Source organism: Bombus vancouverensis, chromosome 15 (genome assembly GCF_051014615.1).
Source record: "Bombus vancouverensis nearcticus chromosome 15, iyBomVanc1_principal, whole genome shotgun sequence".
NCBI classification, from domain to species: Eukaryota; Metazoa; Arthropoda; class Insecta; order Hymenoptera; family Apidae; genus Bombus; species Bombus vancouverensis.
This window is the reverse complement of record NC_134925.1, coordinates 1,334,116-1,358,922: the sequence shown is the minus strand read 5'-3', so window position 1 is coordinate 1,358,922 and position 24,807 is coordinate 1,334,116. Positions and strand designations below refer to the sequence as shown.

At 31.0% G+C, this 24,807-nt stretch overlaps 5 protein-coding genes across 15 annotated transcripts; 3 read left to right on the top strand and 2 right to left on the bottom strand.

The window, feature by feature from the left end:
• Positions 1–1,205: 1,205 nt before the first annotated feature.
• On the bottom strand, positions 1,206–4,171 carry Mlc2 (myosin regulatory light chain 2). The gene is made up of 5 exons (XM_033347380.2): positions 4,025–4,171; positions 2,516–2,749; positions 2,019–2,202; positions 1,852–1,924; positions 1,206–1,681 (listed from the first exon to the last, which is right to left on the bottom strand). Exons 1-5 carry the CDS (start codon positions 4,025–4,027, stop codon positions 1,528–1,530), a joined length of 648 nt encoding a protein of 215 aa, XP_033203271.1. The 5' UTR covers positions 4,028–4,171; the 3' UTR covers positions 1,206–1,527.
• Positions 4,172–4,213: 42 nt separating this feature from the next.
• Rsod (Related to Sod) lies at positions 4,214–11,079 on the top strand. Of its 5 annotated transcripts, none has more exons than XM_076624557.1 (19): positions 4,214–4,329; positions 6,371–6,593; positions 6,677–6,842; positions 6,909–7,131; positions 7,218–7,500; positions 7,591–7,856; positions 7,928–8,111; positions 8,194–8,433; positions 8,517–8,607; positions 8,699–8,949; positions 9,035–9,209; positions 9,277–9,548; positions 9,628–9,739; positions 9,799–9,885; positions 9,965–10,099; positions 10,180–10,454; positions 10,528–10,652; positions 10,726–10,881; positions 10,957–11,079. In XM_076624557.1, the coding sequence occupies exons 3-19, from the start codon at positions 6,714–6,716 to the stop codon at positions 11,046–11,048; spliced, it is 3,096 nt and encodes a 1,031-aa protein (XP_076480672.1). In that variant the 5' UTR covers positions 4,214–4,329; positions 6,371–6,593; positions 6,677–6,713; the 3' UTR covers positions 11,049–11,079. The 5 variants fall into 5 exon arrangements, 4 of the variants coding, with proteins under 4 accessions (XP_076480672.1, XP_076480671.1, XP_033203266.2 ...); XM_076624556.1 differs by having other exon boundaries at positions 4,278–4,468; XM_033347376.2 differs by lacking the exon at positions 4,214–4,329 and adding an exon at positions 5,980–6,158.
• A 369-nt stretch (positions 11,080–11,448) lies between these two features.
• On the top strand, positions 11,449–16,168 carry RpII140 (RNA polymerase II subunit RpII140). Its single transcript, XM_033347653.2, has 5 exons — positions 11,449–11,715; positions 11,959–14,579; positions 14,651–14,993; positions 15,084–15,342; positions 15,421–16,168. The coding sequence occupies exons 1-5, from the start codon at positions 11,697–11,699 to the stop codon at positions 15,704–15,706; spliced, it is 3,528 nt and encodes a 1,175-aa protein (XP_033203544.1). The 5' UTR covers positions 11,449–11,696; the 3' UTR covers positions 15,707–16,168.
• Positions 16,169–16,415: 247 nt separating this feature from the next.
• LOC117164516 (E3 ubiquitin-protein ligase TM129) lies at positions 16,416–18,105 on the bottom strand. Of its 2 annotated transcripts, XM_076624699.1 has the most exons (7): positions 17,997–18,094; positions 17,759–17,914; positions 17,426–17,687; positions 17,157–17,346; positions 16,865–17,059; positions 16,637–16,785; positions 16,416–16,553 (listed from the first exon to the last, which is right to left on the bottom strand). In XM_076624699.1, the coding sequence occupies exons 2-7, from the start codon at positions 17,769–17,771 to the stop codon at positions 16,436–16,438; spliced, it is 927 nt and encodes a 308-aa protein (XP_076480814.1). In that variant the 5' UTR covers positions 17,772–17,914; positions 17,997–18,094; the 3' UTR covers positions 16,416–16,435. The 2 variants fall into 2 exon arrangements, with proteins under 2 accessions (XP_076480814.1, XP_033203543.1); XM_033347652.2 differs by having other exon boundaries at positions 17,759–18,105.
• Positions 18,106–18,359: 254 nt separating this feature from the next.
• Remo (Remoulade) lies at positions 18,360–24,737 on the top strand. 6 transcript variants are annotated; one of them, XM_076624818.1, is made up of 15 exons: positions 18,361–18,523; positions 18,823–19,029; positions 19,132–19,275; positions 19,369–19,440; positions 19,526–19,597; positions 19,729–19,800; positions 19,875–19,958; positions 20,051–20,380; positions 20,457–20,593; positions 20,653–21,489; positions 21,566–21,812; positions 21,871–22,164; positions 22,237–23,443; positions 23,514–23,590; positions 23,706–23,860. In XM_076624818.1, exons 2-15 carry the CDS (start codon positions 18,845–18,847, stop codon positions 23,722–23,724), a joined length of 3,777 nt encoding a protein of 1,258 aa, XP_076480933.1. In that variant the 5' UTR covers positions 18,361–18,523; positions 18,823–18,844; the 3' UTR covers positions 23,725–23,860. The 6 variants fall into 6 exon arrangements, with proteins under 6 accessions (XP_076480930.1, XP_076480932.1, XP_076480933.1 ...); XM_076624815.1 differs by having other exon boundaries at positions 18,360–18,523; positions 22,237–22,474; positions 22,541–24,737; XM_076624817.1 differs by having other exon boundaries at positions 18,360–18,523; positions 22,237–23,590; positions 23,706–23,905.
• The last annotated feature ends 70 nt before the right edge of the window (positions 24,738–24,807 follow it).

Sequence of the window (24,807 nt, the reverse complement as noted above, 5' to 3'; positions counted from 1 at the left end):
TGGGTTCGGGCTCGAAGTGACATAGCGGGTCACTGGACGTAGCCACGGTCACGGGAAGGAGGTGCACCTGACAGAAGTATGAGATGATTATATGGCTCTCCTTAAAAACAAAGATTGACCCGAAAAGTGCGGATAGGAGTATATAAGGGCAATTTCTTTTGGATCACGGGAGAGTCAGTTAGTTTGTTAGTTAGTCGTTGGACAAATTGCTGATTGAGTTATCGAGAAGTTACCTGAATCGAGTATTACGTTGATACTTGTCCTCCCGTGGACCGTGGATTCGTTATCGAACCTGAATTCGTTGTCACCATCATCCTATCGCCATTACTCATAGCCTCTTGTAGTGCCCAGATTTGTACCGATAAATATTAGCTACATCCGCGACGGTAAAGTAAGTAAAGGTTCATCGAACGGCCCAAAATGGCAACCTGACTCCAACATATAAAATACGTAAATTATAATGCGTTCACAGGATTTGTAACAAGATAGTAATAAAGTTGAATAGAAAGAACAAGTATGAGTAATTTTAATAAACCGCGGAAATTTTTGAATCACCGAAATTCTCTGTAACCTTCGAATTTCAAATTGAACAATAATACTACAATAGATTATTCATTGCGAATTATACAACGATAGATTCCATTCCTTGTATTCGATATAATTGTGAACGTGTTTATAAGTTAAATTTAGTTCGCTATATTGTCATCGGCACGTATGTAATTTGATACAATGCCAAACTTAAAGCAGAAAAACATCGTACGAACAAAACCATTATCTTCTTTGAAATAAAAAAATTAATTTTAGACCAAATCACGACGTTGCGCAACTCACAAATTTATCTGGCGGAATTATAATATTTAGGCAATATTAAACATAATTTACAATTTAATATGACATATTTTTATGTGCAGAGTTATGAATAATTACATCTTATTCAATATATATTACTAATAAACATCATTTTATTCTTTTTACAAGTATACAAAATGCAAAGAACGCAATAATACTTGATATATAGATCTTAGAATTATTCTCTAATTCGATGAATTATATAAAATCGCTTTTCGTTTAAAATTGTTTAAAATCTTTGAAAAACTTTGGAAGAAGATTTATAATGTTTAACAAACAAATGATATTGCAAATTTCTATTATTTTTACCTGTTCCTACTGTTGATATTTGTGACGGATCAAAATTAGGAAAATCATTGTAAAGTTTTAAAGTAATTTTATTATATGAACAATAATATGGAGAGTCAAAGCCTCGTTTTTCGGCAGAAGGGCTGTTTCCACTTCCAAGAACCTAATCTGCTATTTCTCACGATCTTTGAAACTTGCATCTTTAAAAGGATTTCCTTTGAAAGGCTATATCGTCAAGAAACAATGAAAAGTAAGTGATTCGTGTTCGCTTTTCAATCAAATTTCGTCACTTGGAAATGGATGAAGCAGACCTAACGCTAATACGAGACTTTGTTTTCAATGAACAGAGTTTTTTTAACAGACATTTTTAATGCTGAAGATCACTTAAAGTTACTCCTCCTCTTCGTCTCCCGCACCAGTTAACATTGCGATAAGGCTTTGCGTATCGATAAATCCCTTATCGTCAATATACATATTATCATAAGCATCATTGACCTCCTTCGCGGTGAATTTGTCACCATATGTCATCAAAGCGTGCCTCAATCTATGACGGAAGGAAAACGAATAATTTTCATAATTTTAGAAAGCTGCTCAACTTCTTTTCCGAAATATTTCGATATACTTCACGGGATTTTTTAATTTTCTACTCCTTTCTCTATCCTTTTTTTCAGAGAAATGAATAATCTTACAATACCAATAGGTCTTATCGCTTACCTTTCACCATCAATCTTTCCGTTTACGTCGAAGGTATTGAACGCAGCAATTACGGTTTCATCGTCATCGGAACCTAAAATAGAAGAAATTGCGATTAATTTAATATACATATATAAAGTGACAAAGAGGGACTAATCGTATCATCTGGTAAATTTATATGTTGATACCTGATCCCGACATGCGAGTTGCGAACAAGTTGAGTAACTGGGTAAAGTTGATAGGACCAGGAGCTTCATTTAGCATATCGTCAAGTTCTTTATCGGTAACCAAACGACCGACATTGTCAAAAGTGGCACGAAGGTCGTTCTTCCCAATTACACCATCCTTATCATGATCCATAAGCTGGAATGCCTGGTGGAACAAAATGATATACACATAAGTACATCCAAATAATAATTGCAACTCGTACTCTTCAACGCTTTAATTTTAATTTTATTTATTGGAAAATGATTCGATCGACGTTACGATCAACTTATTAAATAATACGTTTCATTTATCTTTACCATAGAACGATATACAGCGAGATATCTCGTTTCTCTTCGTAGAAACTGCGGTAACTGATGCACCAAGCATTTGATAATGGAGATTCACTGTATAGTTCGCTGTACGATGGCAAATTTTTGGATAATTACTCGTATATCGTTGGAACGGCATTTGAACGTACCTCTTTAAATTCGGCAACTTGTTTCTGAGTAAACATAGAAAACACGCTGGATCCAGTGCGTTTAGCTTTGCGGCTGCCCCGACTACTTGCTCTAGTCGAACCAGATTCTTTAGGGGTACCGGTAGGAGTTGGTGGCTTTTCTTCTGCTGGTGCAGGTGCTGGTTCTGGTTCCGGTGCAGGAGCAGGCGCTGCCTCCTCCTTCTTTTTCGTCTTCTTCTTCTTCTCTTTATCCGCCTACAATAATCCGACGTAATTTTTATTGAAACGAAAGGAGAATATAAAAATATAAAAATTTCAGCCAAACTTCCGCTTACTCTTCCTCACCGTTTAGCACCTGTACAAGTGTAACTCGCGATTCCTCGAGTGTTGAAATACTCATTTTACCAAAAAATTAAGTATTCTCCAATATTTAATTATTGTAAACGAAATGTCGAATTTAAAAGCGCTTAGTCTGCGATAAATCGTAGAAAAGTCCTTTTCGTCGTATTATTTTCGTAAAAATGAACGTTTCAATTTATTTAAAATATGAAACAAGGAAAAGAGTGGGTTTGGTAAAATATTTAATATAAATTACTTGCAAAGAACAGAAACCAAGTGATAAATAAATAAATATCTTGCCAATTATTATCTAATAATTAATTGACTGGAAATCACCGTAAAATCGAAAGATATGCGGAAATAAAGAATTATCGTTATTACTATATTTAGCTGGCAGTAAGCTAGCTTGGATAACATCGAAGAAAATTCGGAGGGCGTTACTCATAAGAGTTAAAAATAGGATCCTTCTATCACGTACGGTATAGTTGAAAAGAAGCCAGGACAAATATAGACCGTTTATCCCGTACAGCCTCTCGAATTACTATTTGGTTACGTAATTCTTTTATCTTTATTTTTACTTTTATAATATATCTAACAAGTACACGAAGGTGTACATGGAAATTAAATGAAATTTGATAGTACAGATTTTTGCATAAACAAAATTCAATTAAATCTAAAGTCCATTAATTTAGATACACGATTAAATTGCAATTATTAAGAAATCCAAAAATTAAGAATCCGATTAGGAATTTCATAGATTAGAAGATCGCAAAGATTTATTAAAATCCAAAAGTACATGTAACAACTTGAACACACAGAATGGAAAGCAAATAATAAGGTCCAAGTACGGAATGGCTAACAGCCAAAAATCTAACGAAGATCACTGTTTACACTTCATTAACACAAATACGCGATGTTTGGTGCAAGTTCTGCACTTTGACGAATTCATTCACCAAGCGTACAATTTAGACACAATTTATTTAATTCATCGATCTCTCATCGAAATTTACCCTCGTACAACAGGTCAAACATGTTTCCATCACTAATCACGTGTACGTTATTCGGCATTCCGTTTCTTTCTATATATCCCACTGTATAGAAGAAATTCAACGAACAGAACTTTTCGCATATTTCCTGATCGCCTGAATCCGAAATCACGATGGTATCATGGTGTACTCGGCGCTTACTTACCATGGCTACAGTTGGTTTGTAAGAGGATGGTACGAGATGGTCACAACGAACCAACTGTCCGAATCATAGAAGTGAACTTGTCTAAGTAACTTTGGTGGATCTCCCCCACTACATGGCTGGTGCTTGAGCAGGGGTGCTTTGCCCGGGTATAACGCCAACGCCTATCTGACCATATTTAGTGCGAGCTGCCTCAAAATAGCAACCCTTTCGATGTTTCGACTAAAACAGTTTGCCGAGGATTGTACTGTCGACCAACACCTTACAGCCCTTTTTCGCAGCTGAGATTTGCTTCTCAGAACGAGAATGTGAGTCAAGGATCTTCGGAAAGTGATTATGACGGTGCCCCGACCTTGCGCCTTCCGTAACCCTCATTAGCCCTGCATACATCGAGCATCGAAGAAATCTTCTGTCACCATTTTTGCGGTCATCGATCGTACAAAAGCGGTAGTAGACTGTCCTAATTCCACCGTCACAAATCAAAGAAATGATCGTAATTGTTTAAACTAATTAAACTCTTATTATCTATTCGATCATTACATACGATACAACGCTTACAAAATATGATTTCTGAAAAATTTGTAACTCGCGAACTAAAAATTGTGGTGTTAATATTTAGAAGTTCTGCTAAATATTTGCAAAATTTGTATGCTCGCAGTTATATTTAACTCATATTATGCGCAATATAATAGCAAATATGTCTATCGTGTATCGGTGATGGTTGTGAAAATTGTAAGATGAAAATTGTCTAAAGAAAAATTACAATAATAAATGAAATACGATAGTAAGAGAAAATGTTTAAGGATTATCCATTTCAGAAGTAACATGAATTTCCGGTTTGTGCACCGGGATGATCAACGCACGTGGTTACTAAAAATAACTGTCCGATATTTGAGATCAGAAAACATTAAGGTATACTGTATATTTCATTATTCCCCTTTCTTATATACATATTACAGGAATTCAAATGGTTAACAAACCCTATATCTTTGATATTTACCGAGTTTAATTTATTTCAATTGTCATGAAACTGAATTGTCATAAAGGAAATTAAGAACAATTGATATCTGCTGTGCAAAAGATTATTTACCACTATCGCACTTTCGATAACAAAGTAGTACGATAGAATTAATGGTTAATTATTTATATGGCTCGACTTAATATTAGAGCCTGGCTTAGGATCGCTATAAGTGTCATATAACGAAGCTCGCTCGCTTCCACCAAATTCAGTATTTAATGAAGTATAGACGCATCACAAGTTAACGAGGAAGATAGCTTAAACCTAAAAATATTATTCAAGTAATCACGTCTATACCAAACTTTATATTTTTATTTTGTAAAGATATCTAAAATCTTTCATTTGTAACGCACCGATAGATGCTGATCAGATACTCCAATATATTCGAGAGGATTGTCAGTAAATATCTAGCAATTTTGAACGACGAGTCAACGTATGATAAGGCATTCTATGAAGACTGATGGAAATACAGCTATTACTTAGACACATAGTAGTATTACAAATATGTTCCTAGAATTTATTTCTCTTATTTCAATGTGCCGAATTATGTCACTGAGATTATGTCCATCATTATATTTTGGGACATTCCCAGATACACATTACTAACACGTACTACAATATAGTACATAATAAAACCCTCCAGATGTATTTATTTTATTTTTGGAAAAAAAATTCATATTTATCGCTTTTCTACTGAGTTACACGAATAATAGAATTAAAATTACTTTTCTGTCTCATTTATTTTATACAATAGATACATAAATTTATTAATTAATCATGATTATAATGTAACATGTATATATTGTAATAATCTTTTATGAAGTATCCATACAAATCGCTATGACTTTGTATACTTGCTCGATAAGAAAGTTACGTACCATTTTCCTTATTCACGACCACACAACACTCCCACCACAACCGCTCGGAGAAATAAGAAAGTACAGACAACCTTGCCTTGACTGGTTTTCATTGTAAGGTAACAGCTTGTCGTAGTATGGTCTAGATCACAAATTTTTATGTTAAAATAATATTAAGATTTAAATTAATCTAAAAAAAAACGTATTTTAAGTGTTATCTTATGATCTAAGAAAATGTGGTGGATTTTTTTACTAAATTATGGTGAGTGAAACTTGTCCATATAAGAAGGAAATACGTATTTTTAGCATTTAATATTGTTAATCATCGTTAAATCTTTCTTAAAGCTTTAAAAGATGCGTTTAATGCTGTTAAAAAATATATATAAATGACCACAGTAATAGAATAATCGGAAAATAGACTAATTTATCATTAATTGATGTAAATTAATAAATTATTTGCTTATTTCTCTATAGTTACCATTGGCTTGTCACTGCGTCTTGCCGCATATATTTCTTCTGGCGGTCTTCACGGAGAAATTCGATTCGAAAAAGTCACAGAAACATCCGTAAGAATTCGATTTTCACTTCAAACTACTCTTCAGTATCCAGACCAACAATGGCTTTGGTCAGTTACTCAGTTTCCTGTTGATTACACACGTATAAACGATAGATGCAGTAGACAACATATTGGAGAGAGGTGTTTTTCTTGTTTGGAAAAATTTGTTTCCCATATATCGCTGTCACACGTTTTATTTAAAAATCACTACTATAAACATGTAGCATTATCGACTTAACGGAACTTGTTGGACCGCTCGATATGCCTGGAAATGAAACAGGATCAGTGGAAATTTCGGACATAAGTTTAACCGGAGAAATGGGTTTATGGGGCAAAGGTCTAATATTCCAAGACACATATTCATCCAGAACCATTTGTGCTTCGATAACGGTAACTTTTAAGATATAAAATGTAAAGTTTGTTTCGAAAATATTGCAATTCTCCGAACGTTCTTAGGTACTAGAAAAGAATGTAGAGAAATTTGCGGAAGCACGTTTTCTCGAAACTATAGCGGGAAGCGTATGGTTTCGATGGCTGGGTGGTCACGGTGGTGATAATATTAGCGATACAATAATTTATGTAAATTTGTATCACGTTAATAACAAAAAATTGCAAGGTATAAAATACACAGAACATTATTGGAAAATTTATGTGACAGACATTTTTGACATCAGTAAAGGTACAACTTTTTTTATAAGATATATCGGATTTGCAAAACACTGATTTACTTTCATTAAATATATTTATTTAATGTTTATCATTCAGACAAATCAAGTTGCAACATTTTACAAACTGTCTTTGATCCTGATAACGCGGGCAATGGCAAAGCGATTGGTGATATCGATGCACGTTTAGGCAAGATAAAAGTAGCTGTAGATCATCGTAACGAATATAAAACCGTATACAAAGATTCAAAGTTGTCTCTACTACCTTCTACTGATTTACTCGGACCACATCGTCAATTATATTTAGTCATATTTCATCCGAAACATGATGATTCCATTTTACATTGCAGTAAGATTAATCATAGAAAACCTATCCTTGCCAAGTAAGTGAAACTTATTATTACGAAAAACTTTTATCCATTTTATTTATACATGCTTATCAAATTCTTTTCCCATATTTTTTAACTATTTAGAACTTTAATTAATTCTCACGGTATCAAAGGAGATGTATCCCTATCTCAAGTGACTCCATTCGATCCAACATGGGTTAACGTATCATTGACACCAATCAATGATTTAGGAACGAGATTACGCTATGCTACTAAGATAAAGTCATACAATATTCATGAACTACCCCCAGATCCAATAAAAGCTTCGAATAACTTTGCCAAAGTATGCGAAACAACTAAGAAAATGTATAATCCAAGTAATATCAATATAAAGGATGTACCACCAGCAGGTAAACAAGTTAAATCGTTACTCTAGCCTAGTTTGTTCGTTCAACAATGCCTAAATAATTATGTAACTCAGGGCTTGGAACTCAAGATCAATATGCTATTGGTGATCTTTCTGGGAAACTTCAAGGTCGTAAAGAAGGATCGTATCATTATGATATCTTGCCAGGGAGTGCCAAACTTAATGGAATTTATTGGGATACATACCTTCCACTCTCAGGAACACATAGTGTAATTCACAGAAGCCTTGTTCTTCACAAGTACTTATTTACGCTCACTTTTTATAATTACCGCTTTATTTTCATCCTTACTTATTAAAAACGATTACACGTTGCTCCTCAGATATAATGAAACTGATAATAAGAGCATCGTACCATGGATCTGCGGTACCTTGAATCTTTATTTACCAGATAATATTGGACAAATACCAATGGTAACTGCACAAGTAATATACAGATATCCCATTGTTGGGAAAATAATTTTCCGTCAACCTAAAAATGACCCTCAAATGGATACTACCATTATAATAGAAAATTTAGTTCATGCAGATGGTAATGCTTTAAATAATTCAGAATTACACAGGTATAATATTTCTCAAATTTTTTGCAAGAAAAAGCCATTATATATATATGTCAATACCGTCTAATTTAATATTAAATATTTAGATGGATGGTTCATGATAATCCACCAGGCAAAGATTATTATAACTGGACAGGCAGATGTTTAAGCGCTGGTGAACCTTATAATCCTTACAAGGTACAGCAATTAATAAAATAACACTAATATGCTTGTTTTCTATTTATAATACAATTGCTCTCTCCCAAAATATTACTGTCAAATTTACCAGGTAGAATGGAATTCAAATCCTAGTGAATATTGTTCAATGTCAGAAGCATCATTATGTCGTGTGGGTGACCTAACAAGACATAGTACAGTCGACATTGCTGGCAAAAAGCTTTATGGGACCCTATTAACACGAAGACTCTTCACGGATACAATGTTACCTTTGTCAGGTCCCCATAGTATATTAGGTAAAAGTTTAGTGATATATGATGACCATGGACCTCGTGCAAGAGGAGAAAGACTAGCATGTTCAATGTAATTTCATAGAAGAAACTTCATATGAAATATTTCTAATAAATTTTATTACGAACATGACTAAAATATCAATTGTTCTATATAGAATTAGTGAAACATACCATCGCAAAGCAGTAGCAAGAGACTGGTTTGGAAATGGAGAAATAATTTCGCTAAGAGGAAAATTAGAATTCTTACAACAAAATGAATATGATATCACAAATATAGAACTAAATCTTGATGGTCTAGATGGGAAAATGAGTGGATATCACATACATATGGTAACAGAAATATAATAAAATTTGTTTATATTTTTTATTTATTTTCATGAAAGTTTACGTATTTTAGACTCCAATTGAGCAAGATTTAGAATTTCCATGTGAAAGTACATCCCTGTATGGACATTGGAATCCATTTGGTATCAATGTAAGTAACACGCTATCTGCAGGAGAAGGAACAACTGATCAGTATGAAATGGGTGATCTCAGTGGAAAGTTTGGCACTTTAGAAAATAGAAAACGATATATGAAAACTTTCAATGATACAATACTTCCTTTATTTGGACTAAACAGTATACTAGGTCGAAGTATAGTGATTCACAAAAAGCAAAAGAATTTAAGGTATCTATATTAATATTTAAATTGTATGCAGACACAAATATATATATATATATCTTCTTTAACAATTCTTTTCTTTGAGATGGGCTTGTTCAACTATAGAAAGGGGATATTCGCCATCTGAGGCTATAGAATTAAGAGCAATTGCATCTTTTCATCATCCACAAGGTTTTGCATATGGCTATATAAGAATGGTATTATAAATTTAAATGATATCAAAATATAAAATATGATTTAACACTAATAATTACAGACACAACTTATTCACCATGATGGTAGTCAAAGTGAAACGGTAATTGAAATAAAATTACGACATCCTGGAAAACACGATCGTAATATTGTGAGTACATAAAATGCTTAATAAAGGCATTCAAAGAGATTTAATATATTTTAAATTATATAAAAATATATTACTGTAGACAAGAAACCACAATTGGGCGATATATGTAAATCCTGTTGGAGTAGATGCAGCTGTTCAAGTAAAGGATACTAGATGTGTAGCTGGTGGATATATATGGAATCCTTACTTTACACAGCTAGCAGATCCTTTAAATGTAATATTAATCAGAACCATATAAAGTTTCTGTCTTAACATGCCATTGTTTACTTTCATAAAAGTAATTTTATTTCACAGGATGATCTGTACAGACAAGAATGTGGTCCTGATTTACCACTTAGATGTTATGTAGGAGATATATCAGGTCGATTGGGTCCTATCGATATAGGACTTCAAAGACAAGTTTTTACAGACTCAAATTTCCCATTAGCAGGAACAGTATCTGCAATGGGAAGATCTATCGTTATTTTCGACAAAAATTTTGGGACTGACAGATTTGCATGTGCTAATATTGAACCTGATAACGACATTGTGAAGTATACAAATATAAGAAAACCACCTCGCTTTGTAGTGTAAGTATACATGCTACATGCTATTTTATCATAAATTTCACGTACAAATGTCTTTACAACCTTTTTACTATAGGGCACAATTTCTAGAAGATGTAAGAAAAATTATGGGTGTTCCAGATTGGATGTTATCCATAGATACTAGAAAAACGAAGATTTTACATAGTGGAGCATGCATTCAGTTTTTAATGCATTTTATGGGTAATCAAAAAAATATACAATTTGTAGGAATTTCTTGAATATATATAATAATGTTTTATAATTACATATCTAGGTCCAATTGCTAGCACCTTAGAACAAGACTTTAATAGACTTATATCAACTGGACGATTAGACGCACCTAGTTTGTATATTCCAGGATATGTTCCAACAAAACGAAAAGCAACATTAGGTTATCGCCAATGTGGAAATCAAGATCCAAATGATAAAAGTAATAACTCATATTCTATACAAAATAAGCATACAAGTTTATTTTTTAAAATGACAAATTTTACACTGTTTTTAGGATCCAAATTTTCCCTACCAAATATATCTTCATCACAGTATTCAAAACTTATTTTAATTGTTGCTGTGTGTATTATTACTAAATTATTATGATATTAAATTAATAAATTACTATAGTATTAAATTGAGTCTTATAAATTTAAACACCGAAAAGATTGTATATATATAATAAATATTTTATAAAATGAATAATTTATTTACACGATATGCTAACTTTATGCGGAAATACGTAAACTTGAGTCTGCGATGGATATAGAGCACGTCATAGTCATGTCTTATTGGTAGCTTTACATGTAGCGATCGCTGGAAACTGTCTGTCCAACGTATGGTCGTACATGTAACCGCGGTTCAACGAGACGAGGCAGTAGATACTCGACTAGTGACACTCGATTATCACTAGTCGGCAGCCAATAGTTGCAAACGCAGCAATCAAATTTCGCTTACATTTACTGTCTCGTCTCTCGTTTTATTGGATCATGGACATAGGAATATAGGGACCACGGACAAAAGGGAAATTTCCACCCTGCTACGGACCGTGACACCAGCGAACAATAACTGGCGCGAGGGACGCGGATGGAACCATTTCCGGGGAATAGAGAACGTTGCAGTAGGGGCCGCATTGGTGATTGATTTACAATTGTCTAAAAATATTTATATTGCACCACGGATAACACTGAACAAGTATAGAGTTTATAATACTCTGCATTTGTTAACATTATATAAAATTATCATAACCACAACATGTATTCTCTGGAAGATGGTAAGAATTTATACTAATGTTAATATGTAAAAATATCGAAATTATCAATATTTGTATTATTTATTCAAAAATATGATATCATTATACCTAAACTACAAACACATATTTTATTTTTTACCTCTTTATAGGAAACTGCATTATTTTTCTCATTTCGTAATTTATATGCTTCAATGTTATATAAATTACAAAATTATTAATCTTAATAACTGCTGAAAATTATGACTAAATATATCTTTTTTTTAGATCAATACGATGATGAAGATGCAGAAGAAATTTCGTCAAAACTTTGGCAAGAAGCCTGTTGGATTGTTATTAATGCCTATTTTGATGAAAAAGGTCTTGTGAGACAACAACTTGACAGTTTTGATGAATTTATTGAAATGTCAGTTCAAAGAATTGTTGAAGACTCACCACAAATTGATTTACAAGCAGAAGCACAACATACTTCGGGCGAAATAGAAAATCCAGTTAGACACTTATTGAAGTTTGAACAAATTTATTTGTCTAAGCCTACACATTGGGAAAAAGATGGAGCTCCATCTCCTATGATGCCTAATGAAGCAAGACTAAGAAATTTGACATATTCTGCACCACTGTATGTAGATATAACTAAAACAATTGTAAAAGATGGAGAAGATCCTATTGAAACTCAACATCAAAAGACATTTATAGGAAAGATTCCAATTATGTTAAGATCAAAATATTGTTTACTTGCTGGCTTATCTGATCGTGATTTAACAGAATTGAATGAATGTCCATTAGATCCTGGAGGCTATTTTATTATTAATGGTTCAGAGAAAGTACTGATTGCACAAGAAAAAATGGCAACAAATACAGTTTATGTCTTTAGTATGAAAGACGGTAAATATGCATATAAATCAGAAATTCGATCTTGTTTGGAACATAGTTCACGTCCTACATCTACATTGTGGATTAATATGATGGCAAAGAGTGGAGCTAGTATTAAAAAGTCTGCTATAGGTCAACGTATTATTGCAATTATCCCATACATTAAACAAGAAATTCCTATTATGATTGTATTTCGTGCACTTGGATTTGTAGCTGATCGTGATATTTTAGAACATATCATATATGATTTTGATGATCCTGAAATGATGGAAATGGTGAAACCTTCCTTAGATGAGGCATTTGTAATACAAGAACAAAACGTGGCTCTAAATTTTATTGGTACTAGAGGTGCAAGACCTGGAGTAACTAAAGAAAAGCGTATTAAATATGCTAGAGAAATTTTGCAAAAGGAAATGCTTCCACATGTCGGCATAAGTGATTTTTGTGAAACCAAAAAGGCTTACTTTCTCGGGTACATGGTGCACCGTTTATTATCAGCCTCTTTAGGTCGAAGAGAATTAGACGATCGAGATCATTATGGTAATAAAAGATTAGACCTAGCTGGTCCATTATTGGCATTCTTATTTAGAGGACTATTTAAAAATTTAATGAAAGAAGTGCGATTGTATGCACAGAAGTTCATAGATAGGGGAAAAGATTTTAACCTTGAACTTGCCATAAAAACTAAAATTATTACTGATGGCTTGAGATATTCACTTGCTACAGGAAATTGGGGAGATCAAAAAAAGGCTCATCAAGCTAGAGCTGGTGTATCGCAAGTATTGAACAGGTTAACATTTGCATCAACACTATCACATTTAAGAAGAGTGAATTCTCCAATTGGAAGAGATGGAAAATTGGCCAAGCCGCGTCAATTACATAATACATTATGGGGTATGTTATGTCCTGCAGAAACCCCTGAAGGTGCTGCAGTTGGTCTAGTAAAAAATTTGGCATTGATGGCTTACATTAGCGTTGGATCTCAACCTTCACCAATTCTTGAATTCTTAGAGGAATGGTCTATGGAAAATTTAGAAGAAATTGCACCAAGTGCAATAGCTGATGCAACAAAAATATTCGTAAATGGTTGTTGGGTTGGTATTCACAGAGACCCAGATCAATTAATGGCTACTTTACGTAAATTAAGAAGACAAATGGACATTATTGTATCAGAAGTATCTATGATAAGAGATATTAGAGATCGTGAAATCAGAATATATACAGATGCAGGAAGAATCAGTAGGCCTTTATTAATTGTTGAAGGACAAACCTTATTATTAAAGAAAAGACATATTGACATGTTAAAAGAAAGAGATTACAATAATGATGGCTGGCAAGAATTAGTTGGTAGCGGAGTTGTTGAATATATTGATACTTTAGAAGAGGAAACTGTTATGATTGCAATGTCCCCTGAAGATTTGAGACAAGAAAAGGAATATGCATATTGTACAACATATACACATTGTGAAATTCATCCAGCAATGATTCTGGGAGTGTGTGCCTCTATTATTCCATTCCCTGATCACAATCAAAGTCCAAGAAATACTTATCAAAGTGCTATGGGTAAACAAGCTATGGGAGTATATATTACAAACTTTCATGTTCGAATGGATACTTTGGCACATGTACTATATTATCCTCATAAACCTTTAGTGACTACCAGATCTATGGAATACCTTAGGTTTCGTGAACTTCCAGCTGGAATTAACAGTATAGTTGCTATATTATGTTATACTGGTTATAATCAAGAAGACAGTGTCATTTTAAATGCTAGTGCTGTTGAGAGAGGTTTCTTTAGATCTGTATTCTATAGATCCTATAAGGATTCAGAATCCAAGAGAATTGGAGATCAAGAAGAGCAATTTGAAAAACCTACACGCCAAACTTGTCAAGGGATGCGTAATGCTATTTATGATAAATTAGATGATGATGGAATTATTGCTCCTGGAATTCGCGTATCAGGAGATGATGTAGTTATAGGTAAAACTATTACTCTTCCAGAAGCAGATGATGAGGTATGTAATCATATAGGAATTATAATAATCAAATTTATTTATATCTCTTCATATCCTTTTAATATTTACAGTTGGATAGTACAACAAAACGTTTTACAAAACGAGATGCATCAACCTTTTTACGTAATAGTGAAACTGGGATAGTAGATCAAGTAATGTTAACTTTGAACAGTGAAGGATATAAATTTTGTAAAATACGCGTACGCAGCGTTCGTATTCCACAAATTGGTGATAAATTTGCTTCTCGGCATGGACAAAAAGGTACCTGTGGAATTCAATACAGACAAGAGGATATGCCATTTTCATGTGAAGGTCTCACGCCAGACATTATAATTAATCCTCATGCTATCCCATCGCGTATGACTATTGGTCACTTAATTGAGTGTATACAGGGGAAGGTGTCTGCTAATAAAGGTATTTATTTGCTTTTATTCTTATCAACATAAGTATTATATAAAATGAATAGTATATTTAATAAGTTAATTCTAATATATTTTTTTGTAGGTGAAATTGGCGATGCTACTCCATTTAACGACGCTGTAAATGTACAAAAAATTTCTACACTTTTACAAGAATATGGTTATCAACTGAGAGGAAATGAAGTCATGTATAATGGTCATACCGGCCGCAAGATAAATGCTCAAGTCTTTTTAGGGCCAACTTATTATCAACGTTTAAAACATATGGTGGATGATAAAATTCATAGTAGAGCTCGGGGACCTGTACAAATTTTAGTTAGACAGCCTATGGAAGGAAGAGCAAGGTAAATTATACATACTTCTTTTGTTCTTCATATTTATTTATTCATATTAATATTCATATGTTGATATGTAATGTTCAGAGATGGAGGTTTACGATTTGGTGAAATGGAACGTGATTGTCAAATTTCCCATGGAGCTGCACAATTTCTAAGAGAACGTTTATTCGAAGTATCAGATCCATATCGGATACATATATGTAACTTTTGTGGTTTAATCGCAATAGCCAATTTGAGGAATAATACATTTGAATGCAAAGGATGTAAAAACAAAACACAAATTTCTCAAATTAGGCTACCATATGCGGCAAAATTACTTTTCCAAGAACTTATGGCTATGAATATTGCTCCCCGATTAATGGTCGCATAAATATTGACATACCTAATGTTTCCATGGTATTAGACAATAGGAGTGTGCGAAATCTCAAAATACCAATTCGGAATGGGTCGGGAAAATTCAGGCTGACTCGGGCAAATCGACAATTTGAAATCAAATCGGATTGGCAGTAAACAGATGTTTCTGTCTTCGCTTAATAGTTTGATCACCAATTCTCGAACTGATCATACCTGAATTTTTCTAACCCATCCTGAAGTTTTAGTTGCCGAATCTTGCACACCCCTATTAGCCATACACTTTAACATTATAATCAAGATATAATAATATACGACATACTTAATTTCAAACTATTTCTAATAAATATCAAACGTATCTTTTACTGTCAGTAATTTTATATACTTTACTAGAATATATAGGATTATATAATTATTGATTTCCTAATATAATATTATGTTTAAGGTATCAATATGTTAATAAAAACTTTAGTAAGTAAAATTAATATTCCTTATATCATATATCACAATGAATCGTAAAAGATATGATTTAGCCATTATATTGTTTTACTGCTTACTTTTTCTGCCCATTTATTCCAATGCCCAGTTATATTATTGTTATTATTATTATTATTATTATTGTTATTATTATTATTATTATTATTATTATTATTATTATTATTATTCCTTGCTGTTACTAGGTAAAATATCTTATGTAACGAAGATAACTTTAAAAATATAATCATGTATTAAAATATTAGTTTTATATTTAAATTGACTGTATAAGACATACATCTAAAATACAAAATCGTGCTCTGCATACTGGACAAGTACATTTAGAAGATAACCATGTTTCAGGTGCATTTTCATCTTGTCTTGATGCAAACCTATAATAAATATTTTTAATAATATACCTACATTAAATATATATATATATATATATATATATATATATATATCACATACTAACCATTTTGCCATACATTCTATGCACCACATTGGACGACAGTAACATACCATGCAGTCTTCAGGATTTCCACTTCCTATACCACTACTACATTGTTTATGTAATTTTACATTTGATAAAGCTTGCATACATCCTATACATTGACTTAATTCCTTCAAACATTTTTATATTATAATTAGATTTTATTTATTGAAATAAAATATTAAATTTGTGAAAAAGTAAATAAAATACCTCTGCATATCCATAATGTGGATTTTCTTGTACATGTTCTTTAAAATTATCAATGAATTTATCAAGTAAAGTTTTATGAAATTTAATGTTTTGTAATATAGTGATGGGACGAGAGACTTTGTCTTGCAGATTTTTAAAATCAAATACATTTAATCGTATGTCAAAAGGCTGTGATCCTGTTCTAGTAGGTTTTACCTACACATCAATGGAACTTCAATTAATGAGAGGTAAAGTCCTAATAAAAAATCAAAAATTCCTAGGGTAAAGACTAATTTAGAATAACAAAATATACCTCAATATTAATAAACTGAACTTCTCCTCTTGTCACAGGTGACATTTCATGAGTGTCACTTCTGTTAACTATTAAAGCTGTATCACTCTGATGGGCAACCATTACTGTATAAGGTAGAACTTTAATTATCCAATTATCAGTAGCTATTACGCATGTTATACTATTTGTAGTAAGTATTATCTTATCTATTCTAAAATAAAATATTAATGATTGAATTATCTTCAGGAGTAATATATTACAAGAATAATCTTCTCAGTTTAATATATAACCTTTGATATTCTACATTAATATCAGAAGCTACTGTAGTCCATGGTATACTGTTATTATTGTTATTGCTGTTACAGTAAACTGCAAGATTTTTCGCTATAGGATGCTTGCTCCAATTATTCATTGACCATATTAAAATTTTAGATAAAGTATATAGTGGTATCAATATAGAACAAGTAACATAAATTGACCATAAATTGACATGACTTAATAATACATTGACAGCATCTATGTGTCCAAACAGAATTAAACCAAACGCATAACCTAATTAAAAGAAAAACTTATTTTAACAAGCAGTACAACATTTAGAATAAGAGAAAAATAAGTATATTTACCAAACGGGAGCATAGAATATATAAGTAACGTAATGACACTTTTTCTTATGTGATATTGCACAAAAAATTCATTTTCACTGCCTAACAAATTCGAAAATATATCTTTTATGGTTAGGCCGGCTGACACAAATTCTGTAGGTGGATATATGATACATCCTGACATTAAAATATAAAACAAAGTATAAAACAAAAAGGCAGACATTTTTTACAAAATATGTTTCCAATTGTATATTTTCACCTTTTTGCTTGATGTTTACAGACTTTTACATATATATATATATTTGATATTTAATGATTAAATACTTTACTTCATCAACAATATTTAAAGAGCAATTACAGGTTAGATTCAACTATTATGACGAATCCTTATGAAAATTGTTATTTTTCAAAACAACTTAAATCTTTATGAATATTGTTATTACATAAACATTACTGTGATATTTTACACATCTCCTTATAATTTACATCTCAAAAGTGATCTTTTAAAGCTGTATTATAACAAATAAAACAAAAATAATTCTTTCTTAAAATATATACGTAATATGTGAAAATCAGCCTATAATTAATTCTAGATACAGATATGCATGTATATAGTCAATAGTTTATGACTATGACAATTCGTAAGTTGTCTTTTATTGTTATGGGAAGTGTGTACAAATATCCGTAAGCTTGTTCTCTTATAATTATGTTTACAGTTATCAAATAATCATAATATATGGCGTATAACATTAAAACAATATGATAAATAAAATTCCTTTCATAGTCGTAAGTATTTAACGTTTATGTATAAATTCATTGTTTATACTTACATGAAATCATTCTATTATTTATTCTCATTCTTATATTAAAATATTGTAAATTATGAATGAAAATTATATGTTTAGTTTTACAAGAATTTTGCTTGAAATTTTAAATTCTGTTCAAATATATAATAATTGTATCAATGTTTTATATATTTTCAATGTTTATACTTAAAATATTTGCTTTTATAAAAAATTTGTAAACGTTAATTTGTTAAGTTACTAATTTCGATTTTCTTATTAATTAAAATTGATATTCTTTAGGTAAAAATCTGCCTTTTTTAAAATGAGAGCTATTTTATTGTTTTTAATTTTAATTCAAACAAGAGGAGAAACAATCCAGACATGTCCAAAGTATTGCACATGTAAACTTGGTGCACAAGCAGAATGGCTACGAATTAAATGTAGTAATGAATTGCAGAACATTAGGGATATCAATCTTGATAGTGTCAGCGTGGAATTAGTTCAATTGTAAGATTATAATACTAATTGTACTATTATGAATTATTCTATAGCACACAGAGTAACACTTATTTTTAGTTGTAATATTTTTAATTACTTAATATATTTCAGAGATTTGAGCAAGAATGATATTTATGCTATTGAAGCTAACATATTTAAGAATTTGACAAATTTGAAACGTTTGAACTTATCGCAAAATGATATAACTTTTATTGGTGAAAATTCTTTTGATGGTCTTGGAAATTTAGAGAGATTGTAAGAATATTAATATATTTGTTATTATTATGAATCATACATTATTTATTATTGAATATATTAATGCTACAAATATATTCAATTTTTATTCAGGGATTTAAGTAAAAATCAAATTTCAACTATAGATGCTCATACATTTAGCAAGTTGCCAAATTTGAAAAGGCTGTAAGTTTACAGATTTTGTAAAATATATTGATGTATATTTTTATGTATATTCTTTTATCTTACATATTATTTACTTGATTATTAGTGATTTGTCCGGCAACAACATAAGTGTGGTGAAACCATCATTATTTCATAATTTACTGGCTTTAGAGCGCTTGTAAGTGAGTCTCTAGTTTCAATTTTTATTTACTTTCTTTATATTTGTTTTGTTATGTGTGCACATATATACGTATAATTATACTCATGAGTATTTAAAAAAAAACACTGATCTATAAAAATATATTATAGGAAGTTAAACGAAAATAAATTAACAACTTTAATGGAGGGTACTTTTTATGGTCTGAAATCTTTAAAACAGTTGTAAGTAAGTTAAATATAATATATGAATTCATATAAATTGAATAAAGTTACTCAAATTTTAATTTATATTTCAGAGATTTATCTAACAATCCATGGAGATGTGACTGTGAATTATACTGGTTTAGTAATTGGATTCATAACAGTTCTATTAAATTAAAGTAACATATTTTTTAAATACAAAAATAGAGATTTAGTAATTATATAGGGTATAATGTGTATCATAGTGTAATAAGCTTTTGAAATATTTCAGTCCTGCCCCAAAATGTGTATCACCTATAAATATCAAAGGTGAATTTGTGAAAAAATTGAAGTATTCAGAAAATATTCAATGTCAGTGGTTACCTCCCACAATTGAACTTCGGCCAGTTAATAATCAAGTAGTATTTGCTGGAGATTCTATAACTTTAAAATGCAGAGCACCTAGTATAACAGAAGATAGAAATGCAAGACTAAGTTGGTTGTGGTATCCTAATACTACTTCTGAAACTGTAGATTTAAATACATTTCTAGATCCACAAAAAAGTTTATCTAATATTAAAGTGGATAACAGATATCTTGCAGATAGTGGCATTGTGGACAGGTATTTTAGCATTTAATACATGTAGTGTAAATCAAATCATTTATATATATGCATAATAAAATTATAATTTTTATAGTTCTCTTAGTATTGTTCCTGTTAAAGAAGAACACAATGGCCAATGGAATTGTTTGTTAGTTTCTGTAAATGGTAATAGAACAAAAGCAATCAGTGTAATAGTTATCTCTGAAGAAACTCGTTATTGTCCTCTAGCAGGTAAAATAAAATGTATACTTCAAATTTTAATATAAGTCTAATAAATTATTATGTTACAGTAACTAAAAATAATAAAGGTATTTATACATGGCCAAAAACTATAGTAGGATGGAGGGCAGAATTACCATGCGAAGGCAACCACTTATCAGGTTTAATGCAAATGCCTTTAAAAGCTTCTTATCAATGTAATATTACAGGATATTGGGAGAATTTAAACACAGAATTATGTCCTTACATATCACATATAACAAAAAGTTTAGAACAATTTTCTAAAGTTAATCTTTCACTTACAAGGATCAGTTTATTAGAAAGTGCGAAGAAATTCAAAAATTATACAGGAAATACCATAAAAATAACCGATCCTATTGAAGTTGATTTCATAACTCAAACTATAGAAAATTACTTAAATTTTGTAACTGAAGAAAAAGAACTTGGTTCTATGTTAATTGATGTCATTAGTACTCTGATTAATGTACCAAAGAATATTTTAAAAAAAGCTGAAATTTCCTTTAAATCTTGCACGCGACTAATAAAAGCTGTAGAAAAGATTATACAATTTACTCCATCTATACAATTTTACAAGAAAAACATGGCACTAGAAGAATTCAGAGTGAAACGTGATAGTTTTACAGGATTAATATGTACATGGTATTCCAATAATAATCCAGAAATACGATTTTTACAATGTACAACAAACAATAGAACATCTCCGATTAATATAAAAGATAAAATAATTGAAGCATCAATACACCTACCTGCATCTTTATTACAATATTCACAAGAAGTTACTGCTCATCAATTAATGATTTCTGTATATAGCAATAGTAGATTGTTTCCTAAAATAATTAACAATGATAATATGGATATTCCATCATGTGTTATTGGAAGCAAGTTATGTATGTAATTAAAACTAACATCAAAAATGCTTATTTAAAACGTAAAAATAATATAATAATATGAATCTTTTTTCAGATGGAATGTCAATACAAAATTTAACTGAGCCTGTATACATTATGCTAAAGGCACCTTTATACTACTACGCCGGAAAAAAATTATTACCCGTAGTTTGGGATGAAACATTAAATAAATCAGGAGGCTGGACAAATGATGGTTGCTATTTAAGAAATGTATTAAATAACTTAATAGTATTTCATTGCAATAGATTGGGATATTATGGCCTTTTACAAGATACTTCTACATTTGATTACAATGGTAACAGGTACGTATTTAATAAATTTTTATATTTATGAATTAATTTGTAATACTTCTATTTTCAGCATAAGTGGCGCCAAATTTAGGTATTCAAATCCAGCAATATATATTGGAAGTATTGCAACAGTAACATGTTTAGTTATTATGTCTGTTACATACATTATCTGTTACACATCAATTGCTATGCCTAAAAAAGCAAAACATTGTGTTATTAATACTTGGTTTGCTATGGCATTATTATCATTTTTTTATAGTATTGGTATTTACCAAACAGAAAATATACCAATTTGTCAAGGTGTTGGTCTTATTCTACATTACTTGTCTTTATGTTGTTTATTATGGATGGCAGTATTTGCAAGGTATATAATTAATCTTTACATTTTATAAAAACTATACAATGAACAAATATTAAAAGGTTAATTTGTTTACAGCAATATGTATAAAAAATTATCTAAACCAGATCTTGAAGATATTCCGGATAATGAACTTCAAGATCCACCAATACCAAAACCATTATTAGGGCTGTATCTAGTCGGCTGGGGTATAGCTATGATCATTTGTGGTATATCTGGCGCAATAAATTTACGAGAATACGCTGGATATTCATATTGTTTTCTCACAACTGCTCCTGCTCTTGTTGCATTGTTTGTTCCAGCTGGATTTCTAATTGTATATTTATCTATTTTTCATTTACTCATTAAATGTTCAATTCAAAATGTTGATATGAATGCTCAGTTGTCTGAAGGTACACAAGCAACGGAAAATATGGATTTAGAATTATTGGAACCAAATACAAATCTTTCTGTAGGCAGGAATAGTGCACGCAGTGCACAGACTGTTTTATCCGATATTGACGACTCAGAACATTCTCAAATAACTCAACTAAAGGGTCAAATTATTATTTTAATTTTATATTTAATATCATGGATTACTGCAGCAGCAGCTATAACAAAGCCATTAAGTGCATACATTTCGTTTGATGAAACTATATTTGCTACTTTATATTCCCTTTTTTCTAGTTCACTTGGAATTTTCATCCTCTTTTTTTATGGAATTGCGCGAAATGATGTTAGGTCACAATGGTTAAAAATGGGTTGCTGGTTTCAAAAACGAAAAAATCAATGTTGTCGAACAAGAAGTATCTCTGATGCAAATCCTGTAATAGCAACGCAATCATTAGTACAAAATTTGGTACCTCCAATGTCTAATTCTCAGGCTACTCAAGTTACATCTGATTCAAATTCCATTGGTTCATCCAGATACACCAATAGGTCGCAAACTTATAATGCATTTAAAGTTACAGATATTATAACCAGTCAAGAAGTTTCACCTGTTGGTAGAAAAATGACTAATGTGAACTTAGTTGTATTACATCGACAGCAATACAGATCTGATAATTCCGTAACAACATATATTGAACCAACTTGTGTTGAAATGTTTTATAATCCTCATCAAAGTGGAGTTGCTAGAAAATTTTTTAGAAAACAACGTCGTCATACAAAAAATAATAATCTTGGTCCTCGAAAACAAGGTGATGGCGGTGCTATGAGTGATGCTGGTAGTTGCATTTCTGTACCACGATCTACTACAAAATTAGATAGTAATATAGACCAAACCATCTTAAGTAGCAGTGCAAAAGTAAATAATACAAATATCCATGTTGAGTTAAATCCAATAAATGACATTAAAAACGTTAATATACTCTCAGATAGCGGTGGTAGTATCTCAGAGGAAAGAAATGTTCCAGTGCGATTTGTTATTGGTCAAGAAGGTCTTTTTGGAAATGTAAGAAAAGTTAATAATAACTGTAGATTACACGATTCTTTAAACACATTATCAAACTCTGCGAGGAATAATTGCCAAAAAGTAGAATTACTGAGTATAACTTTACATGACTCAGACATGGACATCAAAACTGATGAAGAAAAACATCTGCAAAGTGTTTCACAACAATGTAGTTTAGAATATAGCTCGGAAATAGAATCTATTACTCAGATGACTAGTGAAAAAAGCGAACATAATTTACCAGAAGTTTATGAAACTGTAGATAACATTATGAACCCAAAATGGTTAAAAAAAGACTGTCAAAGTATGAATGAATTTCATGAAGTAGAAGAACGGCGGTCTAATGCCACTTCAAAATGGTTAACTCATTCTAATAGCATGCACTGTCTTCCAATAGAGACTGTGAAACCATTAAGGAATAATTTTTGTAATTCATTAAACGACATCACATCCCTTACCAGTTTAAAAAAATGCGAATATCTGAAATCATTTACAGGCTTACAAAATATTACAAATTCAAATTTATGTGATAAAAGTCGCCTATCTCAAAAATCATTTAACAAATTAGAATCACCTTTCCCTAAAGTAAATAGTGCAGTTAAAGATAATTTACATAAATTAATGCAGACTACATATATTACTCCTACAAGAAATACTGAATGTGCCTCTAATGTGTGCACTGATGAATTGAGATCTAAACAAAAATTAATCAGTTCTATGATTGATATGACATCACTTATGCACAGTTCTTGTAATATTGTAAAAAATTTAGATTCAAACAATGAAGTAGAGAGCTTAAACAGACAACAAAATATACAGAATATTGAAACTAGTAAAACACACTTAAATAATCCGAATACTTATCTACAAATAGTAAAAAAAGAAACAAGTGTTTAATCTAGTTTTGCTTATATAAAACACGTAACATATTTATATCATATAGGAATTTCGTCTAACAGAGTAAAATAATTTTTTGCTAATATTTACATTTTTATAATATTCGAAGGAATACTTATCTTACTCTGCTTTATTAATTTATCTACAAAATATAGTTCCTATACATAAAAATGTTTTACAAAAATGTTTCATCTGTTTCTACATCTCTACTAATCTTTTTACTTCTTTTAAATGTCGAATATCTTTCATTCATTTTTATTCGCGTATATATATATATATATATATATATATATATATATATATATATATGAAACATTCAT